This window comes from Homalodisca vitripennis, chromosome 5, assembly GCF_021130785.1.
Source record: "Homalodisca vitripennis isolate AUS2020 chromosome 5, UT_GWSS_2.1, whole genome shotgun sequence".
Lineage (NCBI taxonomy): Eukaryota > Metazoa > Arthropoda > Insecta > Hemiptera > Cicadellidae > Homalodisca > Homalodisca vitripennis.
Window position 1 is genome coordinate 57,020,819 of NC_060211.1, and position 25,833 is coordinate 57,046,651.

At 31.0% G+C, this 25,833-nt stretch overlaps 2 protein-coding genes across 3 annotated transcripts in view; one reads left to right on the plus strand and one right to left on the minus strand.

The window, feature by feature from the left end:
• Positions 1-341: 341 nt before the first annotated feature.
• Positions 342-22,426, minus strand: LOC124362240. Of its 2 annotated transcripts, XM_046816579.1 has the most exons (6): positions 22,247-22,426; positions 14,936-15,016; positions 8,366-9,115; positions 6,395-6,523; positions 4,950-5,062; positions 342-895 (listed from the first exon to the last, which is right to left on the minus strand). In XM_046816579.1, exons 2-6 carry the CDS (start codon positions 14,982-14,984, stop codon positions 785-787), a joined length of 1,152 nt encoding a protein of 383 aa, XP_046672535.1. In that variant the 5' UTR covers positions 14,985-15,016; positions 22,247-22,426; the 3' UTR covers positions 342-784. The 2 variants fall into 2 exon arrangements, with proteins under 2 accessions (XP_046672535.1, XP_046672534.1); XM_046816578.1 differs by lacking the exons at positions 14,936-15,016; positions 22,247-22,426 and adding an exon at positions 12,976-13,196.
• Positions 22,427-24,057: 1,631 nt separating this feature from the next.
• The window catches only part of LOC124362241 (macoilin), a 35,540-nt gene continuing 33,764 nt past the window's right edge, over positions 24,058-25,833 (plus strand). Inside the window, exon 1 of the mRNA XM_046816580.1 lies at positions 24,058-24,265. Coding sequence (XP_046672536.1) covers positions 24,186-24,265 — 80 coding nt within the window. The 5' untranslated portion in view covers positions 24,058-24,185. The remainder of the gene's footprint in view (positions 24,266-25,833) is intronic.

Here is a 25,833-nt window from a genome sequence, read left to right on the forward strand (position 1 = left end):
TATCTTTTTAAACATTATTTTATTATTATTTATACATGTAATAAATTATAATTTTATCTAAAAAAATAATGTTTTGGTCTGGAAGCAGTTTTTTATGTATCAAGTTATTCTGATGCAATGTTTACCATTTATTATATCTCACTAAATAATAAAAATAGTACAGCTCATGTCAACATTAAAATTAAAAAAAAAAAAAAAAAAAAAAAATACAGATTACAAATAAATCTGTTGATGGCCCAGAAGTAAGAACCTACAATCTGCTAGACCTTCGCCACAACAAACATTGGTGATAAATCTATGATGTCAGAATTTGTGTATCTGCTGCCAATGGAATTCTAGGCTGGTGATAAGCGCATTTCACCTCCAATGCTTTGTAACTTGTATACTCTTCAACGCTAATACTCTCATACATACATTAATATTATTTTTCTACTTATCTCAATGTTAGGACAGAACCTTGAATGAGTTTTAAAAACTTCAGATCTGATTAAAAGTGCCAATAAAAACAATACTAAATGCAATTTTTGTAGTAGTGTAACTCAGGTAACTTATGAGACTACAGCACTTAACCACAAGTTCCAGGTGGAGTTCTCATAGTAAACATATCATTTTATAATAGTTAAGGCTGCAGACTTCTTCTAAATACATGTTAGTATAAAGTAGCTCTATCTCTCTCTATTTATATTTTTACCATGAAATAAACATTAAATGACATTGATAATGGTACATATTGGACGTAAATTAGGTAGATATGGATCACCAGGAGTGAGAGCCGACTTTTTCATTACAGCTTCGTGTGTTTTACGTTATCAGTCCAATAGTTCTGGATAGTCATCGCCTCCAGGCTGTTCAGGAACGAGTCATTGTCCAAGCTGTACATCTCTTCCGAGTTTTCCTATTCAAAAATATTGAATAATTTGTTACAATGGAATAAAACTATAATACTTTCTAGTACATAAAAATAACATGACCATGTAACCACAATTACCATAACTAAAGAATAATACTGCAAATTATCTTCTTGATGAAAACAAGTTACAATGAGAATGTACGTTAAGGAGGAATACTAACGTTATTCTAATAAAATGCAAACTGATCTTGCATTCTGACAAATAATTATTAACTTTGTTTAATTAATTTAATTTCATTGTAAAAATAATTTTAAATTCTCAGACAGAGTGGCCACTCAAAACTTTTATTCAAATTTCTGGTATTCCCGGTAAAAAGTTCCCAGTCCATTTTCAAACCAATTATACAATAGTCAATAGTCAATAGTCAAGTTTCTTTATTTACAACAGCATACAACAGCAGTGAAATTGGGCGATAGTTTTCTGCTTTGGTTGTGGAGCCTTTTTTGTGTTTAGGGTAAATTTTGGAGAGTTTCAAATCAGATGGAAATTGGCCAAGATTAAATGATTTATTTATTTACAACTGCAATACTGTATTTAACCCGTACATCAAGTGCCACGGTGGCTGATTTTCATCATCAACAGTATTCACAGGAAATGTTACAAAGTTGTGGTGGCCTAGAAAACGTCATCACTAGCAGTATAAACAATAAATTTGGTGATTTGTCCCTACCACCTATTTTAAGCTCTATTGTTTATATCTCTGTGTTTGATATGCAGACATAACATCGTGTAAATAATAAAATGTTCCTTCTGTGATGTTTGGAAAATATATGTATTCAGTTCAGAAGAATAAAGAGAACAAAAAATTTCCAACACAGCGCTACCATGAGGAATGCAACAGTGTAAAACTGCGAGTCAGAGGACTGCGGTGCACTAATTTTCAGTAGGAGACCAAACAATTTTGCTGGTATACAAGATTGGTTCGACACAAACACAAAATAAACCAAAGAAACTTTCATCTGAACTCTGCTTTTTAACCTTGTGTACTCTTATGAGGGAAAAAGCCTAAGAATACTACACTATTTCAAAGGAAGGTTTAGAGAAACGGATATATTTTGAATACGTCATAACCTCTACCTTCTGTTTTTTAATTTGATATAACAGTAGATTATATAATGGGTTCAAAAATATATTCCATTTAAGTAAAAATGTATGGGTTTATATTTGTATTAATTATAAGACCAACATTTGAAAAATCAAACATCTTTATTCACAATTAGAAAAAAATGTAGATACAAACTTATATCTCAAATTATATATTTATAGAGCCTATTTGTGTACAACTACAAAACATAAAACGAGTAAACAGGGTAAAATAAAAATTAGTAATTGCCTGTTTATTGTTGAGCAGTTGATGAATGTAGCAATAAAAAATACAAAACTTTCAATAAAATAGTTTTGAAAATACGCTACTTTGTTACTGCACGTTTCTACACAGTTTAAGAACCTAAAAACGTGTTTTAGTAATCAGTAATTTGCATATTGCCACTCTGTAATGAGAGAAACAGGTCAGTTTTTATTTTTTTCTTTTTGGTTTTTTATTCTAGTTTCTGTACTTTAGTTCCAAATTTGGTGCTGATTGAAAGGGCTGAATTTTCCTAGAGATGGGTCACTTCTGAGTCTCAGTCCATGAATTAAAATGTTCTTGGTGATATTCTATTTTCAACTCTTGATTCTTTTACATTGTATACTCTATGCATAATTTTAATACCACTGCTTCTCTAATCAATCTAATGCAAGCAAATTTTAACAAGTTTCAACTTTTCAAATTAAATGGAACCGAGCTATGTATCAAGTTTTGAATCGGACTGTAACGCAATTGATCTGTTCTGTTCACTTAGTATAGAAACTAAGGAAAAATCACATTGCAGTTAGTCCTAACAGGGCCTTTGGACTGGTTGCAGAGTGACAGGAAGGTAAGGTTGAAGATAGGGGCTGGGCTGCCTCCTGGAGATTTTATGTTACATTCACCATGAGAAGGGATAGCGGACACACTATACCTCACCTTGGAAGAAGGCTGATAAATGTGAACAAAGCTAGCTTTGTCCCAGCCTTTTCTAGTCAAAATTAACAGGGGATGGTACTCCTTCATATTTAGGCTTGAAAAAACCTAAAAACACTAAGGATGCACTCATTCTAACCGTCATCCTTTGCAGTAAACGACCTATCGATCGTCACTATTGGGTCAGTGAAGTGCCAATCCTGGGCATCCGAGGGGGTATCCCAGATGTAAATGACATCGGTTTTGACTGTAACCACTGAAGTTACAAATGGCAGGATAAACCTGTTAGAAATGAAAATTTCTGGGAACACAATTATTATTTTGTTATAAGCAAGAACAAAAGAAATAACACCACCTTATATGATTATGTAAAGCCATTGTGAATAACAATCAATGAGTGTTTAATTATTTTAAAATAAATCATTTTGAATGTTTTTAAAACTAGTATTTGGTAAAACAACACTTTTCCAATAATCTTATTTTATTTTTTATTATTTTGTTTTTTAAGGCCTTTCCAACTGAATGTTTCATCATCAGGTAACTCCACAAATAATTGAGTGTTCTAAACAGTGTAGTAAAATTTAGTGACAAAAATACATGCTTCTATCAGTCCTTTTATGATATAAGAATTAATTCTACAATCTTCTATTGTTTTGATAAATAAGAAGCTATATTGCACTTTTAACAATAGAACTTGTTACTTTTTATTAGATGTGCATTATTTATTTAAATATCAATACTTTTGTTATTTTTTTACTGTAGAAGGCTTTAATTTTAAATAAAATTTAAGTAGCCTGATTCTTAAAAACTATTGAATTGTAATAAACATTTAATTAATTCTAGAATTGGCAGTGACCAGGATATACTTAGCTTTCTATATGTTCATTGTAAATACATGTTAGCTGAATAAATACATCAAATTTAGGATACATTAACCTCTTCAGAGCCATTGTATGCTACAGTATGCAGGAATTTTTTACTCAATTCAGGCCTGAATTAATTTCAAGTAAAACATTTATAGCACATTATGATTGTACTAACCTTAACAATAAACAATCATTCAATAAAACAATTATCACTCTTATTACTAATATTAGGAAATGTCCACTATACTGTACAAAATGCGAAATGGAAGAAAAATTAATTTGTTTGTGTTAATATGTATTGTTCAACCCTTTTAGTGCCAGAGCATTATAAAAAAGTTTGTCCGAAAAAACCAGAGCTTTCTTTTAAGCAACTATTTCAGCAAATTTTGTAACATTTTACTAAAACATGTATAAAATCAAAATGGTTTTAGATAGCCTCTTAATTTTTCTTTTCTTTCCTCTACAGATAAATTATTTATTTACACTTAAAAAATACGAGTATACTGCTAATTTATTATATTAAAAAAAAAAAAAACAAAAACAAATGGTTCTTACCAAAATGTTTTTTAACAGTTTTCCAGTTTCGTATAAAAATAGCACTTGGCAAGAATATTTCCTCACAACAACTGATACTATTATTTACAACTAAATTGTACACTTGCGCCAAAAATTATTTTATTATCCACAAAACTTTAAAGATAACACTGCTTTTTGTGTAAACCTACATTTTTACTTTTTCTGGTAGGGCTAATTTAAACTCATGATATTCAAACACAGTTTATAAAATACACAGGCTTTCACTGAGTTTCGAATAAGTGAAACTTCATCTAGAATAAGTTAGCAGAAAAACAATTTAGGAAAAATTATTTTTCGTGTTCAGTATAATGTACTACTACCTTGAAATATTAAGTCGAAGTATTTTTTTTTAATCGGGCCTGAAGAGGTTAAGTAGTTTTTAGATTTAAAACCCATGTCTATTTATATATTAGAAATTATCAAAATATTTTGAATTTTATATCATAAAGTTATAAATCATAAAATCTATACTTATTTACACACTTTTGAGTTTTACAAGATACATTTAGGAAATTGGTTAAAATTTATGTTATTACTAAAAAATAACACTATCGGTAGACCTAATACTATAAAAGATGTTGAGTTGTTACTTACTCTGAGAGTACTGTCGTCAATATACCCGCTGGAGTCGGCATTACTACACTTGTCGCTGAGGGTCTGGGGCTTGTTCCACATCCTGTGACGGTACACCACAAATCCACCTCCCGCTAAAAAACACAACAATTTGACTCCTTTCAAGAACTACAATAAAATTCATTTATCCATGGAGATGAACATTGCGGTTGCTAATAGTAGTTGCAAAACAGCTGATTGTGGCTATTTATATTAGCTATTTATTCTCCTATTATTTAGGACCACTTATAACATGTTACAGTATTTATAAAACTCAATAAACAGTTATTTAAATATTATCAACTATTTTTAAAATCTTAAAAAACAGCTGACAAATTATCCATGGATAATCAAGTTTACTGTATACAAGAAATATGAATAATGTAATAATGTAAATGTTGAATTTAGCTCCAGTTCACTCCCCTGTTAGTGGAGCACATTAAATTTGATGATGTTGTAGATTTAACTATTGTTATCTGGAGTCACGCTCGTCTGAAAAGATTCAACATTAGACACCTAGACTACACAATATATAGTAATGTGTAGGTGAAGAGGTATTCTCATTGTCTTATCAGGTGCGCTACAATGTTTTAGATATAATCCCAAAGCACGATGGAGCAACCCAGGTTTCTACATATAACATAGCTATTTTGTTGTCACAGCCTTGAGACTCCTATAATACCTCTTCATTTAAGCTTCTACAAATGTAATAATGATTTATTTACTTACCATGTGAAGCTAAACAACAACTAAATTTATATGTTAATGCTAGCAATATCTGGCAGAAATCTCAATGGACTAAATTTGAAAACAAGACTTTCTAGCCACACCATTGAATTAACCCTCGAACTGGCAGAAATGTTTTCCTCTGACACCTGCTTCAAATGGCTAGATGAAGACAATCGTTCTGGCAAGTTTATAACGTCACTGTGACATCACTTGCAAAAACAACATTTATTATTGGCACCAACAATTCTTTCTGTTTGAAATGGTATATTAAGAGTGGTGGTAGTGTTGATTTATGTACTATATGAAATGTCAAAAATTATAATGTTAATTATCAGTTCTAGAGTTAAAAGTTTTAATTTCAGCAAAGCATACAATTGTTACATTGTTGGAAGCCAAATACATTAGGAATATGTCCTTTATATTTTATTACAATCATGTATATAATGTAAACCTTTAATTTTCAATGATCTCTTGTGGTTATCAACTGTTATCTGCATAAAGAACAAGCATTTGGGTTTTTTAAATTTACGTTTTTTTTAAACTTTATGATATTGGCTGCCAGGAATGTAGGATTTTAAATTTCTAATTAAACACTAAAGCAGCAAGTTTAAAACTTGGTTCACAGGTACATCTCTTGATTAAAAGTGAAAATTCTTGCCTTGTTTGCATTTGCAACAAATAAAATCAAGAAAACTTACCCATCAAAGCTAGCAGAACAACAGTGCCGACAGTGATGCCAGAAATCATGAGGATGTCCAGCCCCTCGGATGCTGGCATGGTCCTTCCGTCAGCACTTGTGGTGTTGCTGATGTCTCCAAATGTATCTGCTGCACCATACAAAGACAAGATAACATTTTCAATATGTCATGATTAAGTACAGAATTAAGTTTCTAGCTCTTTACGATGTTTAAGTGAAAATACAGTAATCTCTCCCCCTAAAAAACTTAAAAATTTAGATTAAGTAAGAAGTTATGAGATATAAAAGTCTATTAGACTACTTTAAGTTAGGTATTTATATTTGTTCTGTTTTCTGAATGAAGGAATATAGGATAGTTCAAAATGTTCAAAGCGCAACCTCCCTAATGTAACCAATGTAATAACTCTCTGAAGACGAACCATTACCTATGCAAAATGCCTCTAATGGACCAGGTCTTTTTGGCTGGTAATGTATAATTTTCAGTTGATATCCAAATAAAAGGGATAAAGAACACAAAAGCAGCTGTTTTGAAATACATTGATATTTTAACATTAAAATTAGTAGTATTGATTATTTTGAGAACATTTTTTTTATTCGTAGTTTGAAATATGATTAATAAGTAATTAGTCAACTTCTCAATATCAATTATTTTATTTTTTTTTTTTTTTTTTTAATTTGTTATATAAAGTATGTTTACTGGGGCTGAAAAACAAAACAGCCTTTTATGCTTCAGAAATGCAATGACCACAAATTAAGTCTTTTTTTTATTGTAACCTGTTCAAAGACAAATTTTAATATAATGTAAACAAAGATGTTCTATACTTACTGTCATACATTTTAAATACTCATACAACTTTTTAAAATATGTTTAGTTGAAAAATTATTTTACTCAATAAGCATTTTTTAAATGTCAAAATGTAATGACAGACACATCATTTGTCTAAATTAATTCCACTGTTAATTGTCACAATCTATTACCTCAGTCACTTGTCTAAATTACAATTAATTTCACTGTTAGACCAGCATTTTATATTTTTAACGGTTTGAATAAGGCAGGTTTGTGACAAGTTGATTCATTACCTTAGTCACTTGTCTAAATCACAATTAATTTCACTGTTAGACCAGCATTTTATATTTTTAATTGTGTGAATAAGGCAGGTCTGTGACAAGTTTGTTCATTACCTTAGTCACTCGTCTAAATCACAATTAATTTCACTGTTAGACCAGCATTTTATATTTTTTAACGGTTTCAATAAGGCAGGTCTGTGACAAGTTGATTCATAACCTTAGACACAGTGTTTAGATAACAATTAATGTTGTTGTTCAACTGGAGATATAAATTCCATGATACAACAGTTTTGATCAGTAATTTAAGTAGTTCCATATGAATTTTATTATACAGGCCTGTATACATAGGCCTAATCAACAGATTTTCCTAAAATGTGAGCAACTTTCATGAAATACTTAAAATGAGCTCTATGTTTAATTCATGGAAAGAATCAGTAAACTAATTTCAAGTTATGTAAAACTTACATTTTTATAGACATAATGTTTAGTGTTGACTTTTTGTAAGAAGTTAAACATACATAATTTTATTTAAAAACTGTAAAAAATTAAACATTAAGAGCTGTTTAAACAAAACAACTAGAAATGAATGAATACATGCTAAAATCATTCAAAACAGTCACAGCCTGGCTAAAAACATGGGTAAACATTTTTGTGACCTGAAAGGGTTAATAAAGACATCATTATTATATAAGCGGTTTATCATTTCTGGTAATTCTATGTAAACTATGACTATAGGTTTTAGAATACATCACAAAAGCAATTGTAAACTATTATAGAACTAAACATTAATTCTTCATTCTAATGTACTTCATCTGGAATTAACTGTTTTGCTGTTTAGATACAAATTTAACAAAAAAGTTAAATTTGTATCTAAACTTGTAACGTATGATACTATATCACTTACTGATATTTGAAGATAACACATCAAGAGATTCATCATCGGAGAGATCAGTCACAGTTACATTGTGAGGTGTTTCACTGCCTTCCTCTGCTGGCTGATCACTCATCGCCAACGTTGTATTTGGTTTCACAGCCTTGGTAATATTCTTTGCTTCACCTCCTACATCTGCTTCCACTTTAGCTTTTTTATTTAAACCGGAGTATCTACTTGGAATATTAAGATTTGCAGTATCTCCCTTCAAAATATAATCACTGTAACTCGTGTTTAACTTTGTTTCTTTTTTATTGGGACCGTTTTGCTTCAACCCGTACCCCTGAGGACTGTACATAGTAGGTTTCTGTTTATCATTCAGACTTTCATTTGTAGCTAAAATCCTTGTTTCTGTGTTTACTTTATTGGAATTAAAGTTTTTAAAAAAGCTAGGGATATACTTTTGTTGTTTACTGTTTTGTTTTGATTTTGTCTGTTCTTCAAGTGGATCGCTTTCCTTCTCAATTTCTCTAGAAGTGCTGCTCTCACTACTTTCATACTGGCTGTTTATTTGTGTATCGTCCTCTAGTTGTGAGTTTATCTCATCTGGAATCTCACTGGAATACGGGGCTGGAAAAGCTTCTTCATCTGGAGATCTTTTTAACCGGTAATACACAGCCCTGTCTACACTTGCCGCAGGAGGAAACGGCCCTTCAATACTGCTGTGAGAACCAACTGGAGAATTGTCAACTCCATTGGCTATGGCCAAAATCACCCATAACACTGAAATAAAAAATAACATGTTTTATAATGATAACAATGTTTATACCAAACAGTGTCTATATAAGAACACTATATTAGCAAAGTATCAATATCAAATAGTGAATTGATAATTAAGCCTGTGATATAAGCCACGGTGAATATGAAGAGTGTAATAGGAGCATGATGTATATAATCTTATTATTAGTTAAGATCAGTAGATTCTTACCAAGTGCAACAACTAATCAATGGCCCAATCACAAATTACATCAATGGGAGTTTTTCTCTTTCACTTACAACCCAAACCAGGAAGATTCCAATCTTAGCTAAACCAGGTCACCAGACCTATAGGATATCATTTTAAATACTAACAAATGTTTTCAGTTGCACAAACACATGATTACAACGATATCACAAATCTATGATTATATTCAACATTTCAGACAATCAAACACAGATACACAGATTTTTAACACTTTTAACTGATTTATTATACACGTAATATTTTACAATCAGGAATTTTTCTAGATTTCTCAATATTTTTTCTTAGCAGCCTTGAAATTCCTCCACATAACTTTCAGCAGATGATATCAGCCATTTACATATTTCACTTGCTTCTCTGCACCCTATATGCCTTTCAACAAAATGTAAAACTATAGGCACTTAAAATACTTATATTGTAATTCTATTCTTTTAAAATATAAACTTTTTCATCTGTAAACTAATTTTTCATTGAAATGCCTAAGGGAGTACTTTATACACAGCAATTTGTTCATGTACAAGCTATCATATAATATAAACTTTATACTATACTTTAGGAATGGCAATAACTTTTGGTGATCTGTTCTCAAACATCTCTAAAACCTGTGATAGGCATTAGAATAAATCACTGTTTTCACACTCTCTCAATCCTCTCACTACATCAGGGCCTGTTAATCTCATCGGTTCAAGTATGGATATAGAGCACTATCATGTTTTTGTAAACAAATGTTTTAAATTTTAAATCCATATTTCAAACTTTGGTATACAATATTTACGAAATGCATTGAATTCACGTAAGTGGTATATTGGTTTTCATCACCATCATCATATATATATATATAGAGCACTCATGTGGGACCATACTGGTAATTTTTATTTTTTTACGATTCTGAATGTAAAAAAAAACAAAAAAAAAACAATGGTACACATGATACATTGCAAAAAACATTGTAAGATTTACCTTTTATAAAAAAATAAATGTATTTACGAGTTGCTGTGGGAATAATTGTACATGCTAGGAAAATTATGATGTGCATGAGGAGTTATTATTTGCTAAACATTATTTTATTTATTATTATATTATTAGTGTTTTAAATTTATTTTTTATGTGCATGGTAGAACAGCTGAGAGAGAGAAAAGACAATACACTCGCCCCACATACCTACATTCACACCACCAACACAATAAACAAAAAATAACACGCATACACACACTCTCGCACATCAGTTCCTTACCACTGACAGATCTAATCAAACATGCATTTTCTACGGATATGAACACCAGATTGTGACCACAGAAAGTTTTTAGGACTTATAATAGATAAAAATTTAGCTTGGGATAAACATGTAGATCATGTTACTAAGAAGATGTCTACTGGTCTATATGCATTGCGACAAATGGCAAAAATTAGTAATTTACATACACTTAAATTAATATATTTCTCTTTGATCCATTCACATTTAGCTTACGGAATAAGCATTTATGGAGCAACAACAATAAGTAATTTAGATAGGCTTTTGGTCCTACAAAAAAAATCTTTGAGAATAATGAAAAATTTAAGATATACAGATTCTGTTAAACATATTTTTTCTGAACTTGGAATTCTGACAGTATATGGTTTATACATATTTGAATCAATAATTTATGTAAAACAATTTTTTTGATCCGATACTACAAACCAATAAACATACATATAATACCCGTTTTAATAGACATGTCGATCAACACAATCTTGAATTTTACAAAAAGAAAACATATTACAGAGGTGTTAGATATCTACATAATTTACCAACAAAATTTATAATGGAAACAAATCTGTTAAAATTTAAAAAAGAAGTCAAAGATTATTTAACTAATTTGTCTCTATATTCTTTTGAGGAATATTTCAATACAAAAACCAATTAATTCATTTAAAGAAGAATTGAAGATAAATTGTTGAGATGTTACGATTGTATTTTTTTTACTTATATTTTAAAATTAATGTTAGTATTTAGTTTCATTGTAGTGACGCTATTCTTTGTACCTTGTACATATTACAGAATAAAGTAGTTTGACTATGACTACTATGACTATGACTAGATCTCATTCATATATACATATAAATTTTTATATTGCTGTAAAATAAAATAATTATATATATATATATATATATATATATATATATATATATATATATACCCCTGTGAAATATATACAGATGGTGTTTGAACCCAATTTGTTTGTAGAACATGCTTTAAAATTGTCCATGCCGGTTGCCTCAAACTATTAGATTTTGAAATATTTTGGGAAAAAATGATGCTCATCTATCATCAGTTCCTGAAATGTATTTGTCACTGTCTCCAATTGTTATTGAATGTGATGTTGGTCCATCATTTATGCATATTATTTAAAATAACAATAACATTCAAATAAGACTCTCATGATATTTTATTTTATACTTTTCAATACTCACTTGTTTTAGCTTCAAATGAACCAAAATCAATTATGTGATGCCTATTCATACTTTTACATGTATGCTGACTCTGGTTAGAGGTTATGTCTGTACTTTCAGAGAAAACTAATTTCATGTCAACAAGTAAATAGTAACTAGTTCTATTAATACTTTTACCTTCAGATATTGATACAAAACCAACACGATCATTCTTAGCTAGTAAACACTTATTTCGAGATATAGCAGTCAAAATGATTGGCATCAACAATCAACCACAGTAACTTCCTTTTTTCAAAATTTGTTTTAATCACAGCTTACATTACTATTTTAAAAACGTGGCCTGAAACAGTTTTCTTTATTAATATAATACAAAAAATTAAAATACTATTTTACTTTATAGTAATTCAATAAAATAAAATATCAAAGCATTTGAAAATGTAATTGGTGTTAAATAAATCGACTACAGCAGACAATACTTTTTTGTGACTGTTAAACAAATTGCATTACCATTTACATTGACTGAAATTGCATTTGCATAATTTATTTGTGCCATTCACAAATCTATTTGTAATAGCACTGATGTGGTTTCAGGTTCTAATTAAATTTAAAGAAAGCGCAGAGTGTTATGTTCAATTGTTTTATGCACTTTTGTAGTTATCTTTGATATATTGTATATATTTTCCGAATCACTAAAATTCAAACTTTATATATTTTTTTTATTAAAATAAAACTGTTTCCCATATCTTATTTTAATATGTATGAATATAATATTTATTTTTTAAATATATTTTAAGTTAAAATAAAGTTAATTATACCTTATCTGTACAGAAAGTTTAATTCCTTGATCAGCGATTGTAACATTAGGCCCATTCCTGTTTACAATAGTTTCATGTAGTGGATTTCAGATTCATTCAGAATCCACTTTTCTGAATTAAATTACTAGTTTTATTCGGTAATTTTTTCAAGAACTTCAAAAATAATTTATATTTACAGTTCTTTAAAAAATAGAAAAATACTTACGATTGTTTAAAGATTATTTCTTAACTGAGGGGAAATTATACAACTAATTAATTAATTAGGCCTAGCTTACTTGACTCTATAATGCAATAATGGAATATTAAACAAACCACTACAGCAGCAACACAATACAGTAGTAATTGTTGAAAAAATTAAATTCCTTAAGAAAAATTACCTTTGAGGCAACGAAAAGAAGAGTTATTGTTGAAAGGATGTGGAGCATGCATGGCTAGAGACTGCCCCAACTGACATAACGAAGCTCAGGGGAGAAGCCTTAGCAACTAGAGTGTGAGTTAAGCCAATAACACAGACAACTTACAAGGAGTGAGCAACATCATTACCAACATCAATAATCAATGGCCCAACACTTGGGCTGCGGCCTTGCCAATCAAACTCTAGTACAGTTCAATTTCTAAATATATTTACTCAAAAACCTGATTAATTAGTTGGCTTTATCACTTTAATTGTATTTTAAATTATTTAAAACTAATAACGTATTAAATAAAATAATATTGTACGATAATTACAAAATAACTGTTTACTAACTTGTCCAACCCAGACTGTTACATAAGACTTTAAAATTCCTACATGTATACTATCAGTAATAATAATTACAGGGAATAACGAGAGATAAAATATCCCACGTGCTGTCACAACATAGAAAACATGATGACATAATACTGATACTGCACCACATGTCAAATAAAAAAGTCTATACATGAAACTACTATCTTGTATTATATATTGTACAGTCAATATCGAACTTTCTTTATTACCCTGTGATTTATAAAGGATAATAAAATACCTTCAGGATATTTTAATATGAAAATTTTTATTTGCTGTATTCAGCACAGTCTACTGAAATATCAGATTCACCAAAATGTTATAAACAATAAATTTTTCACTCAAACTGTGTTATGAAATACACAATTGCCATTTCTATATGATTTTATCCTGAATTTGTTTTTCTCTGAGACTTTTATCTATAGATTAAGCTGTCCCTGTGAGAAAAAACTCTTCAGAGAAATACAAAATGAATTTTTTAATTTATTTATTAACTAACAAACCACCATAAACAATTAAAACACTTTTATTACATTCTTTCTTTTATTTTTTTCTAGAAGAAGAGCGTCACAAAAATTATATCTACCAAAGATTATACCAGAACAACCACGTTAACAGTGTCAATGTTAGAGCTCCAGCTTTACTTTTTGGCTACGGACAAGATTTCTTATTTATTTAAAAAGTAGCCTAAACCCTTTTTGTCATACAATAATATTTCTATTTTTTTAGTATATTGGAACATGAAACTTTTAACATGCATTGAAAACAATCATGTGTTCAAAACTTTGGTAGGTTTTATTTATCATTAACACATTTGCTACCGCCATGTAAACAATTAAAAACGATAGACTAGGTCCAGCAATGAGCGTCATTTGGTCCATGGCAAAATTTGTAATATATTTTTAATGCTATTTACCAAGCAACTCATATGTACGGCATTTTCAAAAAAGTTCGAAACATGAGAAAAATAAGTAGATATACATCGGTACATATATTTGAGGTTATTACAAAGTATGTTAATATAATGAATAGAAATGTGATTTGTGGTTAATGTTACACCAATTTATTCCCAATCTATATATAACATCAAGTATTTATCTAATTGTCTGAGGGAGTGAACCTAACGCCATACATATTTGGCACTCGGTTACATTTTTATCACTCTTTATTTATATGATATAATTTCTCATTCTATTCGACAAGATTTTAATTGTCAGTTCAAAGCTTTTCCATGTGTATGGGCAGAACAAAATAAATATTCAAAATTGGTTCAGCTTTTAATATCGGTTGTCTGGAGATGAATCCATTTCTGAATTCTATTATATTTTAAAAAATCTAATAATTTAGATTTAATTACAACTGGCAATATTTCACTCCATAGTTTGACAAACAGTTTATTGTGAACTTTGTTGCAATTATCTCCTAATCTGGAATTTTAATATACTTTTGTACTACTCTGTCATTAACCAGTAATTAGCACTTGATTGTTCAGATATTAAGGGTAGTGAATTGTTATTTTATTAAATTACATATTAATACATAACAATAAATTGTAAACAAAGCTAACTTACTCAAATACGTGTGATCAGCAAGTCCTGGATATTCCAAAAGTACAGCCATAGTAGAAACATTGTGTACTAATCTACATTTATCTGAAACAAAATGAAACCACAATTTTACTTGAGATTAAATAAATATTGTAATACATTACATATACCTAATGTCAACTTAAAGTTGTTTTTGACACTAAATATAAGCATAAATACATTTGGATAACATTTTGCATGCATATTTGTCTTACTGAACAGCTTGCTGAGAGACAGTTACATTTTTTTTCAAAAATATCATATAAATTTATTGTAAAAATGGGAAGCTTTATCAACCACAAAACATTTCTGTGTATTAAAACTAAAGCTTGACATTTTAAAGTTCTATAATTTTTGATCAAAATGTGTTCATAAAACTAAGAAATTGTTTTAAAGTAACATAAATTATATGAATTTATATACACTGATGTAAGTTTCAACTCACTAAAACATAGAAATACTCTATGACTTTACTAAGAACGAAGTAAATTACAATGACCATTAAGCTAATTGATGCATTTTCTTGATCGTTGCAATAAGGCAAACTCAAATTTGTGTCGATTTACTTTTTTGTCATTTCACTTTTTTAACTTTTACTACGTTTTATGGAAATCAATTGCCTGTATTGGTTTAAAGAAAAAAAGAGCCAACAAGTTTCCGAGCATGGAGCATGAGACAGACAGGTTGAGGAAACCTGGGATTCATCTCAATTTGAGCATGGAGCATGAGACAGACAGGTTGAGGAAACCCGGGATTCATCTCAATTTGAGCATGGAGCATGAGACAGACAGGTTGAGGAAACCCGGGATTCATCTCAATGTGAGCATGTAGCATGAGACAAACAGGTTGAGGAAACCCGGGATTCATCTCAATGTGAGCATGGAGCATGAGACAGACAGGTTGAGGAAACCCGGGATTCATCTCAATGTTTATCATTCACCTCAGGGATATTGGGAATATCTCATTATCAAAAAAAGGTTGTTAGATAATTCTCCAGTTGAAGCCATATCTAGAGAATATTCCAGGACCAGATAAGAAAAGTGTTTTACAATAAATTCAACATGGTATGAAGATCCTCTTTCTCCTAGACAAGGTTGTGTACACAGACTCAAGTGCTATTACAGTAACATTTTTATAGTAAAACCTGCAATTCATTACATTCTATTAATTATTGTATTTACAACACTTTTTTTAACTACAAATAGGAATTGTGATTTTTCTATAACTCAATAGATATTTATAAATCTAAAATTAAAAGAAGGTTTTCCAACACTTTTACTTTCTAAGGAGTACCTGTTCGTCATCCTAAAATATGAAAAAATTTTAATTGATCTAATAACTGCTAGAATGACTACATAATCAAGACAAGTCTATATGTAAACTGTCATTATTAGCATGAATGAGTGGTGTTACTGGTGTAAGTATTGTACTAGTTGAAAAATTAATAATTTATTATTATCTGAATTTACCCCAATATCCACTTAACATCAACAAACTAGGGGTAGGGGGTAACCAAAAATTCTATATAAACTAGTAAAAACTTTCCTAACCTACTACCTGACTTGGGAACCTACCCAGTTCCAACCATCTTAACGAAGGGCGACTAGTCTGACAACCTAACTGCCACAACTTCCTCGCCCTAAATGTTCCCTTTCTATATAAGTACAGTACATACTGTAGAAACTCTGATAAATTTTTAACATGGGTGTCCCTAAACTGAATAAATACAAATCAGGTATTTTCTGAGGCCACCCATTACCTGTTATAAGTTTCAGATGGCCAGAAAAATTGTTGAAAACTCATAAAAGAAACTAGTATTTACTTAGTTGAACGGATAATGAAAAAGACAAAACATGTGATAACAGTGAGTACAAACAAGTCACACAGACAGGATGCGTATGTGCGCTGCCGCAGCATGGGCCAATTGACTCGATCTTGACTGACCCAGTACATGGTACCGCCTAGACATAACTTCCTTGATCTTGGCAATTATATTAACCCTTTGAGGACCAGCAGGCGACCTGCACTCATTGAGACACGAATGTTCAAGCAGGTGAGCTATCACATGCACTCATTTAGACAAGACCATGCAGGTGATCTATGGCCCACATGATCTGCCGCTTTTCTTATACTTAGTAGTATCTGATGTTAGTGATGGTTATTCACTGTCAGATATATTTTATGATACTGATGATGTAATTATGTAAATAATAAATTATATATAATCTTAAAGCACTGATAATTAAGAGTCAGCATCCAGATGTAATGTACATTGATTTCATATTGAATTGGTACTTCTTGTGGGGAATTATTTGATATATTCATTTATTACCTATCGTAAATCTGTATTTATATCTTGACATAAGTTCACTCTATACGTAATACATTTTTTTGTTTTTCAGACACAATGTAACAAAAACCAATTTTAGAAAATGTACATATCAAATCACACACACATATTTAGTAATAGTATTTATACTGTATATATTTATTCTAAAAGAGTATTTAATCCTAGAAACAATGTGGAAGAAAGTATTCACAACAGGTCTGCCATTTTGTGTGAAACCTTCACAACCCAATTCACATCTACAGGGGTTAGAAAAACTTCTATCTCAGGTCAACTGGTAAAGAAAAATATCTTGCCAATTTACAAATACTTTATTCCTTTAAATTCAATCAAAATGTAGTGGTGTATGGAACAAGTAACTAGGCATAATTACTGATTTCATAGCAACCGATTCTCCTTCAGACTTGACAATAATGTTACAATAGTTCCCCCAAACTAACGGCTGCTGAGATGCTGAGCAAACAGATTGTTACACAATGGTAATGGATTACTCATATCACATATGTTTCTACAAAAGTAACTAGTTATTCGATATGCAACCAAATAATGATCATGAAATTCCAATATACAGTACAACCCCGATAAGTCGGTCCCCGTTAACCCGGAAGTCCGGCTAACCCGGACCGATTATCAATTAAAAAATAAAAAATCAGACAAACATTTCAATAATAAAAACGTAATATTTTTGAGTTGTAAAGTATCCGTGAATCGATGTTGCATCAGTATTTGATGGGACTGGGACAGTGAGCGTGTGACTCATGGCACACGGCGGCCGAGTGGCGGTCATTGTCCCGGATTCTCGGAAACAATCCCGTATTTCCCCAAATCCTCTCCCACGCTACCGCCACGCCTGGCCCCTCAGTACCGTTCCTACCTCGCTCCGCTCGCTTATGACCGTGTTGTGTGTGTAGTGTACTGTATTGTACACTACCGGCAGGCAGAAACATCGCCGGCTGAATTGCTCATGTTGAAGAGACTGCGGGATCGCACAGCATGCAAGCGGCAGACGACATTGGCACAACCAAAGCTGACTGAATTTTTTACCAGGAAATGAACAGTTATAAATGTACTGTAAGGATTAATAATAATTAAATGTGCATATTTTTTATGTTTTTACAATTAAAATAGAGTTTATCTGTAAGTATACCGTATTTTATTATTTTATACCTAATTCTCCGGCTAACCCGGATTTTCGTTAACCCGGATTGGCCGCGGTCCCGATTAATCCGACTTATCGAGGTTCCACTGTATAGAGAATGTGTTAATTTCACAAACACTATAAAACACATTGTCTGAAGAAGTGCTGGTATGTTATTATGGGAGGATACCGGTAATTTTGGTCTATTTGCATAATAAGTGAAAAACAACCCAAGGTAAATCCATAACTTAACATTACAATACACCTATACATTTTAGATAATCTTAATCAATTTTTGGGTAGAGTATGGTAAGTGGAACCTGTTTTTACATCAATATTAATAAACGATATTGCATAATTAAACCCATCGATACAATCAACCAATACTGATTAATTCATTTAATAGTTAACATAAGTCATCTGTACCAACATAAATACGAGGTGTGTCTATTAAATAACGAGACTGATGCTGTTGCGGATCAAGAAGGCATGCGTCAACCGCCATTAATCAACAGCTGTTCAGTGTGAACCTTTCTCTTTCATATACATCTAATCTTGCTTTCATAAATAATACCGTTTAGTCAAAGCCTACGTTCGCGTTATTGTTTTTTTGTCACATAAAATGGTTAGTATAATAGGTAGTAGAGCAACGATTTATTATGAAATTCACTTTAAACTTGGAAAAACTGCTAATGAAAGAATACTTATAATTTACTGAAAGAATTGTATGGCAGTGAATGTTTATCGTGGGCACATGTTTTTGAATGGTTTAAGCGTTTTAAAGATGGCAGAGAAGATGTTGAAGATGATTCGCGGTCAGGTCACTCAACATCAAAAACAGATGAAAATGTCGAAAAAGTCAGTAATTTGTTTTGGTCTGACCGTCGATTAAGTATTCGCACAATTGGTGAAACTGTAGGTATTAATAAAGAATGTGTACGCCAAATTTTACATGTGAATTTCAACATGAGAAGTGTGTATTAAATTGGTGCCTAAAATTCTAACGTTTGAACAACAAGAAGCTTGCAAAAATGTTTGTAGCCTACTAACACTTTGTATACGATTGAAAATTACCCAAATATTTTTGGAAACGATAATAACATATGATGAAATGTGGTTTTTTACTTATGATCCGGTAACTAAGTGCTTATCCATATACTGGAAGACCCCAACATCACCAAGAGCGAAAAACGCTCAAATGAGCGAGTCAAAATTTAAAGCAATGATGATTGTGTTTTATTATCCATTGGATTATATACTTCACTGGGTTCCAACAATTAATCAATATTACTATCCTCAGGTACTTTCTAAACTACATCAGAGTACGGAAAAAAAACGCCCCGAAATGTGAAAGTACAAATCATGGTTCCTCCACTAAAACAATGCACCAGCTCATAGTGTATTATTTGTCAAGAGGTTTATAGCCAAGTGCATCCCAATGTTTGAACATCTACCTAATTCACCAGATCTTGTACAGTACCATGTGACTTATACCTGTTCCCTAAGGTGAAATCTGCATTAAAAGGAACAAGATTTGAATCTGTGGTAGAAGTAAAAGATAATGCAGCACATGTCTCTGAAAGAGCTGAAAGAAGATGACTTCCATTACTGTTTCCAACAATGGAAAATTCGGGTAGGGTACGATAAGCGGACCCGGTTTTTTATATCGAAATTGGCAAACGATATTACTTAATCATAACCATCGATATAATCAATCAATACTGATTAATTATTTTGAACTATTAACTTAAATTATCTATATCAACAGCTGTAAACACTCTAAAATAATACACGTAGGATAATATTTAAATTTTACATAAGTAATTCTGATTATTAAAAATGGCAGTCAATTTTAGAAAACTACACGACGTTGCTTTTTCGTGGCTTCAACATGTTGGACTCGTACCGAAAAACCCATTATGTGAAATTTGTGGGAAAGAAACACTTGTAACTGTGAGAGGAGTAAATATGGTCGTCTTCGGTTTTCCTAATTTTGGTTATAATAATTGGTTTGATCACTGTAGATATTAAATTCATATTTTAATTTAAAACATATGATTGTTATTGAGGACTATAGGTACTTTTATATCGATTGATAGTCTAGGATTTGAGATGCGAATATTAGGTATCGATGACTATATTCTTCAATATAAGATAATTTCAAAACCGGGTCACTTATCGTACTCTAACCGAAAATTCGCATAGAGCGTTGTAGGGATAGAGGAGTGAATATCGAAGGTGACAATATGTGATTATGTATAAAATAAAATACAGTATAAAATAAAATATTTTAAACATCAGTCTCATTAATTAATAGCTACACCTCATACATTTTAGAATTTTAAACATGATAATTCATAGGTGACTTTATTTTTAATAAAATTGTTAGTTACCACTACAGAACTTACCAAAATAGCATTGAAAGAAGATAACGTATGTTTTTATGGTTTGTATATTTGTTGTTTTGTTAAGATTTCTTTATTATTTAGATGAGATTAATCATATTATTGTTTGATTCATGGTTATGTGTCCATTATTATTTAAGATGTTCTGTCATTAAATATACTAAATTAATCCTTATAATATCACACGTTTCTACAAAAATCAACTAATTATTTAATACACAACTAAACAATCAACCAAATTTGTTTTTTTTTAGACACAATGATATTGAATGGTAGTTCTATTACTTTACATATGAATGGTATCAATTTACAATAACGTGACCATGGAAAGGTATGTTCATTTTTTTTCTGAAAACTACAATTTTTCCTGAAAACAATAGTGAAGAAAAAATTCGTCGGCAACGAAAATCAAAGGAGTTATGATTTTTTGAAATCCTCTGAAAACTCTGTTTTTGACAGTACCTCTGGCAATACTATCCATATTTGACAGTTTGGTATTACTCCGCGGCTCTCTCAAATAAAGAAGGGACGCCATTTTGAACTATTTTGTTCCTCCGTGTCTATTCTTAACCTCCTAGTTCAGTAGTGGTAATGGCACACCTTTGTGTTGGATGTTCATTAAGGTAGGTGATAAGTTACTGAAATGATGCTGACTAGTACGTTAATCCTGTCAACGATGCCTGCCCGCTGCGCACTGCTTGCTCTTTTAGAAAAAAAATTAACTCGAGCTTGCAAAAGTCAAATCTCAGATCACGTGATGCCCCTGCTCCTTAACGCAATAAAGCCCGAAAGGCATCAATATAATACAATAATATACTTTCCCCCCAGTTTATATGCACCTGTGATAATAATACTTGGCTATAAACGCCCAACCCATGAGAAAAAAGTCCATTTTCCATGGTCACGATATTGTAAATAAATACCGAAGTATCGATGATAATACTCGCAATACAAAATTGGTTCTGTTTATCCTACTTGCCCCAATTTTTTATTATACAACTAACCTAATATTTCTGAGGATTATAAAAATCCAGAGGACATGCATAGCCTAACCTGGTTAAGCTAAGTAACATCAAGGGCACAAAAAGAAGATTGGTGGGGGTTTTCCCAGAAATTCATAAAAAAACCCATCACTATAAAAGGTTTTTGATAAAGTACATAACATATTTTGACATTCCAGATGGAGTAAATCATTGCTACTAAGAATAGAGAATGAAAGAAATTGTCATTGTCAGACTAACCGACAAAATCTATAGAATAAAATTACAGGCAACACTTTTAATTCTGTCTAGGTATTCACAAGTTTCCTTATATCTATTCTGAAGTGAATCACAATAATTGATGATAACCAAACAAATATAGAAAAAGCCTAAGTGAAAAGCTATATTAAAAAGTCATAAACTTACCTTTATTTTTGGATTGCCCGGAATAAAAACACACTTTAGTTTTTATGTGCGAACTCTGTTTAATTTTTATACACAGTTAATGTGACAATAGACATAAATACTTTTATCATTAACATTTCAAAACAGTATGTCTATGACATGTTATTAATTATAGAGATTATGGACTGGACTGACAGTCATAGAAACCTTATACAAAGAGAAATGATTATTTTCAAACACAATACCTCTTAAAGTATATATACTTTAATTAAATTTGTATTAACATAGATTGTCTTGTTTAATTAAAATTAAGAGTGACAAACAGAAAGATTTAGTTGATTAGAACTAAAACCTAAGCGAAGTATCTGAGTTTGAGTTCCAATGCGAGACTGAGCAAGAACAAGAACTTTTTGTTTATCAAAAGTGTGATGGTGTGTAGTTTTACTAGGATATAAGACACAATCCGTAGTTTACGTTGCCACTTATATTTGTAAAGCACCTACAAACTACCCGTCCACCAAATAATCAGCTGTCACATCTACTTCCGGATCATAAAGTAAAGATACCCACGATACTGTATATATTCTTTGTAGATTGCTATAAATAGTGATCCTGTGTATTTAACTTTTAGTTTACTGTATGTCAGTACTTCGCATTAGCTTGTTTACCTGATAATTATCTAGCTACCTCCTAATTAGTTCTTTGTATGTAATGGTTTTACGTTGGAGTGAAATAAAATAAAATAACAGGAATCCAATTCAATAGAAATCAATCAACAAACGATGATAAACATTGGAAGTATCCATACTCTTCTTAAGAAACTCTCGAGCTCTAGGAGCTCCCTGTTTCTGTAAGCTGCCTGTCTCTCAAAACTCAAATACTTGGCGTCTTGGACTCCAGGCAATTAAAAGATCCTTACCCCTGGAAGCTCTCGGGCTTTAAAATTTAACTTTGTTAATTTGTTTAACTTTAGCTTGTTAACTGTGGAAGTTTTCTGTCTTGTATAGTAAAAATTAATAAGTAAATAAAATGGTCTCTTTATCTCGAGTGTTTCTGAATACAACTGCTTTTTCAGAACAATTCGCGTCTTATACCTATAACTAAATAATAATGAACAACAATTATTATGAAATAATAATTTAAACGAGTAAAACTAAATTAGCTAGGCGGTAATCCAACGTACCTTCTAAAAATATGACCAAACTAAATAAATATATTTATTTATTTAAATTTAATTTCAATAAACATTGAATCGCAAAAAACTAAAGTGTATATATATATATATTAAATATATATAAATAAATTTAAAATTATATATATATATATATATATATATATATATAAAGTGTATATATATATATGTCCCAAAATTTTTTTTAGCTGTTATAGTTTTAAATATTCTTTAATCTTATTTCTAAACGCAGCAGATGTCACAGATGCTTTAAGTTGCCCGCGAAGGCCATGGCGTGGGCACGAGAGGTTCCACAGGTGCATAGGCACTTGCCAATAAGTTGATTTTTTGTTATTCAACTTTGGTACAATCATTGTTTATTGATTTATTTGTTTAGTATACGATAACAAATAATTTGGATGTTGAAAAACGTAGATTTATGTACTCATCCGTAGACTACTGGAATCTACTCTCTAACTAAGAGATCACGAGTTTCAGATCCCAGGGACGTCCCAACAGGATAAAATAAATGCAGTATACTTCGAAGTTAGCATAATCAAGGATTGAGGCTTATGAGAGAAAAAATTCAATATTTATAGTACTAATGTTATTATTTTAATTGGGAGTCAATAACATTTAAGTGGCCGTGGCTAGTGGCGATTTAGGTCTAGTTGTACGAAATGACAACAAAAGATTAGAGTGGAATGACTGATTTTGTTTTCTTAGAGAAAACAGTGTGTATATTTGTGTTTTGTGTCAAATTTCTTCAAGAATAGGAAATCTAAGAATATGAAGAGAAGAAATGCCGATTGTGGCAAACTACGGAGGCCCATCAAACGTACTAAAATCACAGACGGTTTTTACGGAAGGTAAGCTTCCGCCATATGTGGCTTGCTGGTAAAACTATACTTCTCTTGCTGGTAAATTGTTTTTGTGAAAATTAATTATATTTTGATCCAAATTTACTTAAAGGATTTCAGTAAACGCATAAGAAAATTTAATTATTGGATTGTTATTCTGTCTTACCTAAATTAGTATATCATGAGTTGCCAAAATATGGTTTATAATTGATAATGTTTTTAGCTCAAAGTAAGAGCATAGAAGTTGCTGACAGTTATTTGTAATATGTTTACTTATCTACACAATGTTATTACACGGAATATAAATGTTATGCCCTAAATTAGTTCAGAAAATTAAGGTATAAAATAGCCTATTCTCTTCATATTCCTGATAGGTCAGTAAGATAAGAAGATTAATTATTTTGGTAGTACTTGGACATACTAAAAGGAATATTTCATGCTATAAGTTGTCATGGTAAATTTAATATATCAGGAGCAATTATGAATGAAAAAAGTAAATAACACAGTAGGCTCAACCCTTAGAGTACTGGAATAAATTTTATTATTCCACCCTTGAATGGAAGCAGTTAAAAAAAGTTCATTTGCCTATCCCTTTAAGAAAGGTCGAAAATTTACAAAATACAGTTTTGTGACAAAAAAAGGCAGCCCAAAGTTCATTAAAATTGCCCAACATTTTAGGCTTGCCCTTGGGTAAAAAAAAATATTGTTATAGGTCTAAAAATTGTTTTCTGAAACATTTTGATGCAAGATTAAGGTTATATGTTTACTAAACTAGTAAACTTGCACTAGGCCTATATAATGTTTTTGCAGTTTTATGGATATAAATTTATGCTGATATTTGAGACTGCAGTGTTGCTTCACAGAAAATCAATTTCTCTTATAAATAATCATTCAATTTGTGTATTGAGAGTTTTGTTTATATTTTTGTTGATTGCCTCTGATAATATGCTTATTATACTGCAGTCTTAACAGGGCGGTCACCCGACTAGGAAAGCCAAGGAACTTTTTATAGAACTTGGAAAATCTAAAAAACAATTTTCTGTCTATAGGAACAACAAATCAAGAAATAATATGAATATATAGAGTAAAGGAATATAATTTTTGTCAGCTCCTTGAACCGGGAGTTGATTAATTCCAAAAATTGTATTTTACACTACATGATCCTTAAAACCATGAATAAAGATCGATGACGTGTGTGTGTGGTGATGTCACTGAAATGTTTATAGAGTATGTGTACACGCTGTCTTTGCTAGTGTGTGTTGTGATCGACAATTTGTTCATGAGCCCTACCTGATGTACAGGAATACAAGGTTGTCTCACTAGTGTAGTGGAGTTTATCGTGGTTAGTTCTATCCCTAAGTGATGTTAAGCCCTCCTCCTCCTCCACGTATGTAACAATTCACCAGATGATTAAATTTGGCGATTGCCTCAATTTTGTCTGTAAAGAAGTTAGCCTATGTGTTTATATAACGGCCATATCAAATCTCGACTGAACTAATATCGTCAGTCTGTAAACAGCCGAATTATGCATATAGTCAGTTCTCGTCATAGCAGCATTGGATAGATGACAGCTGGAG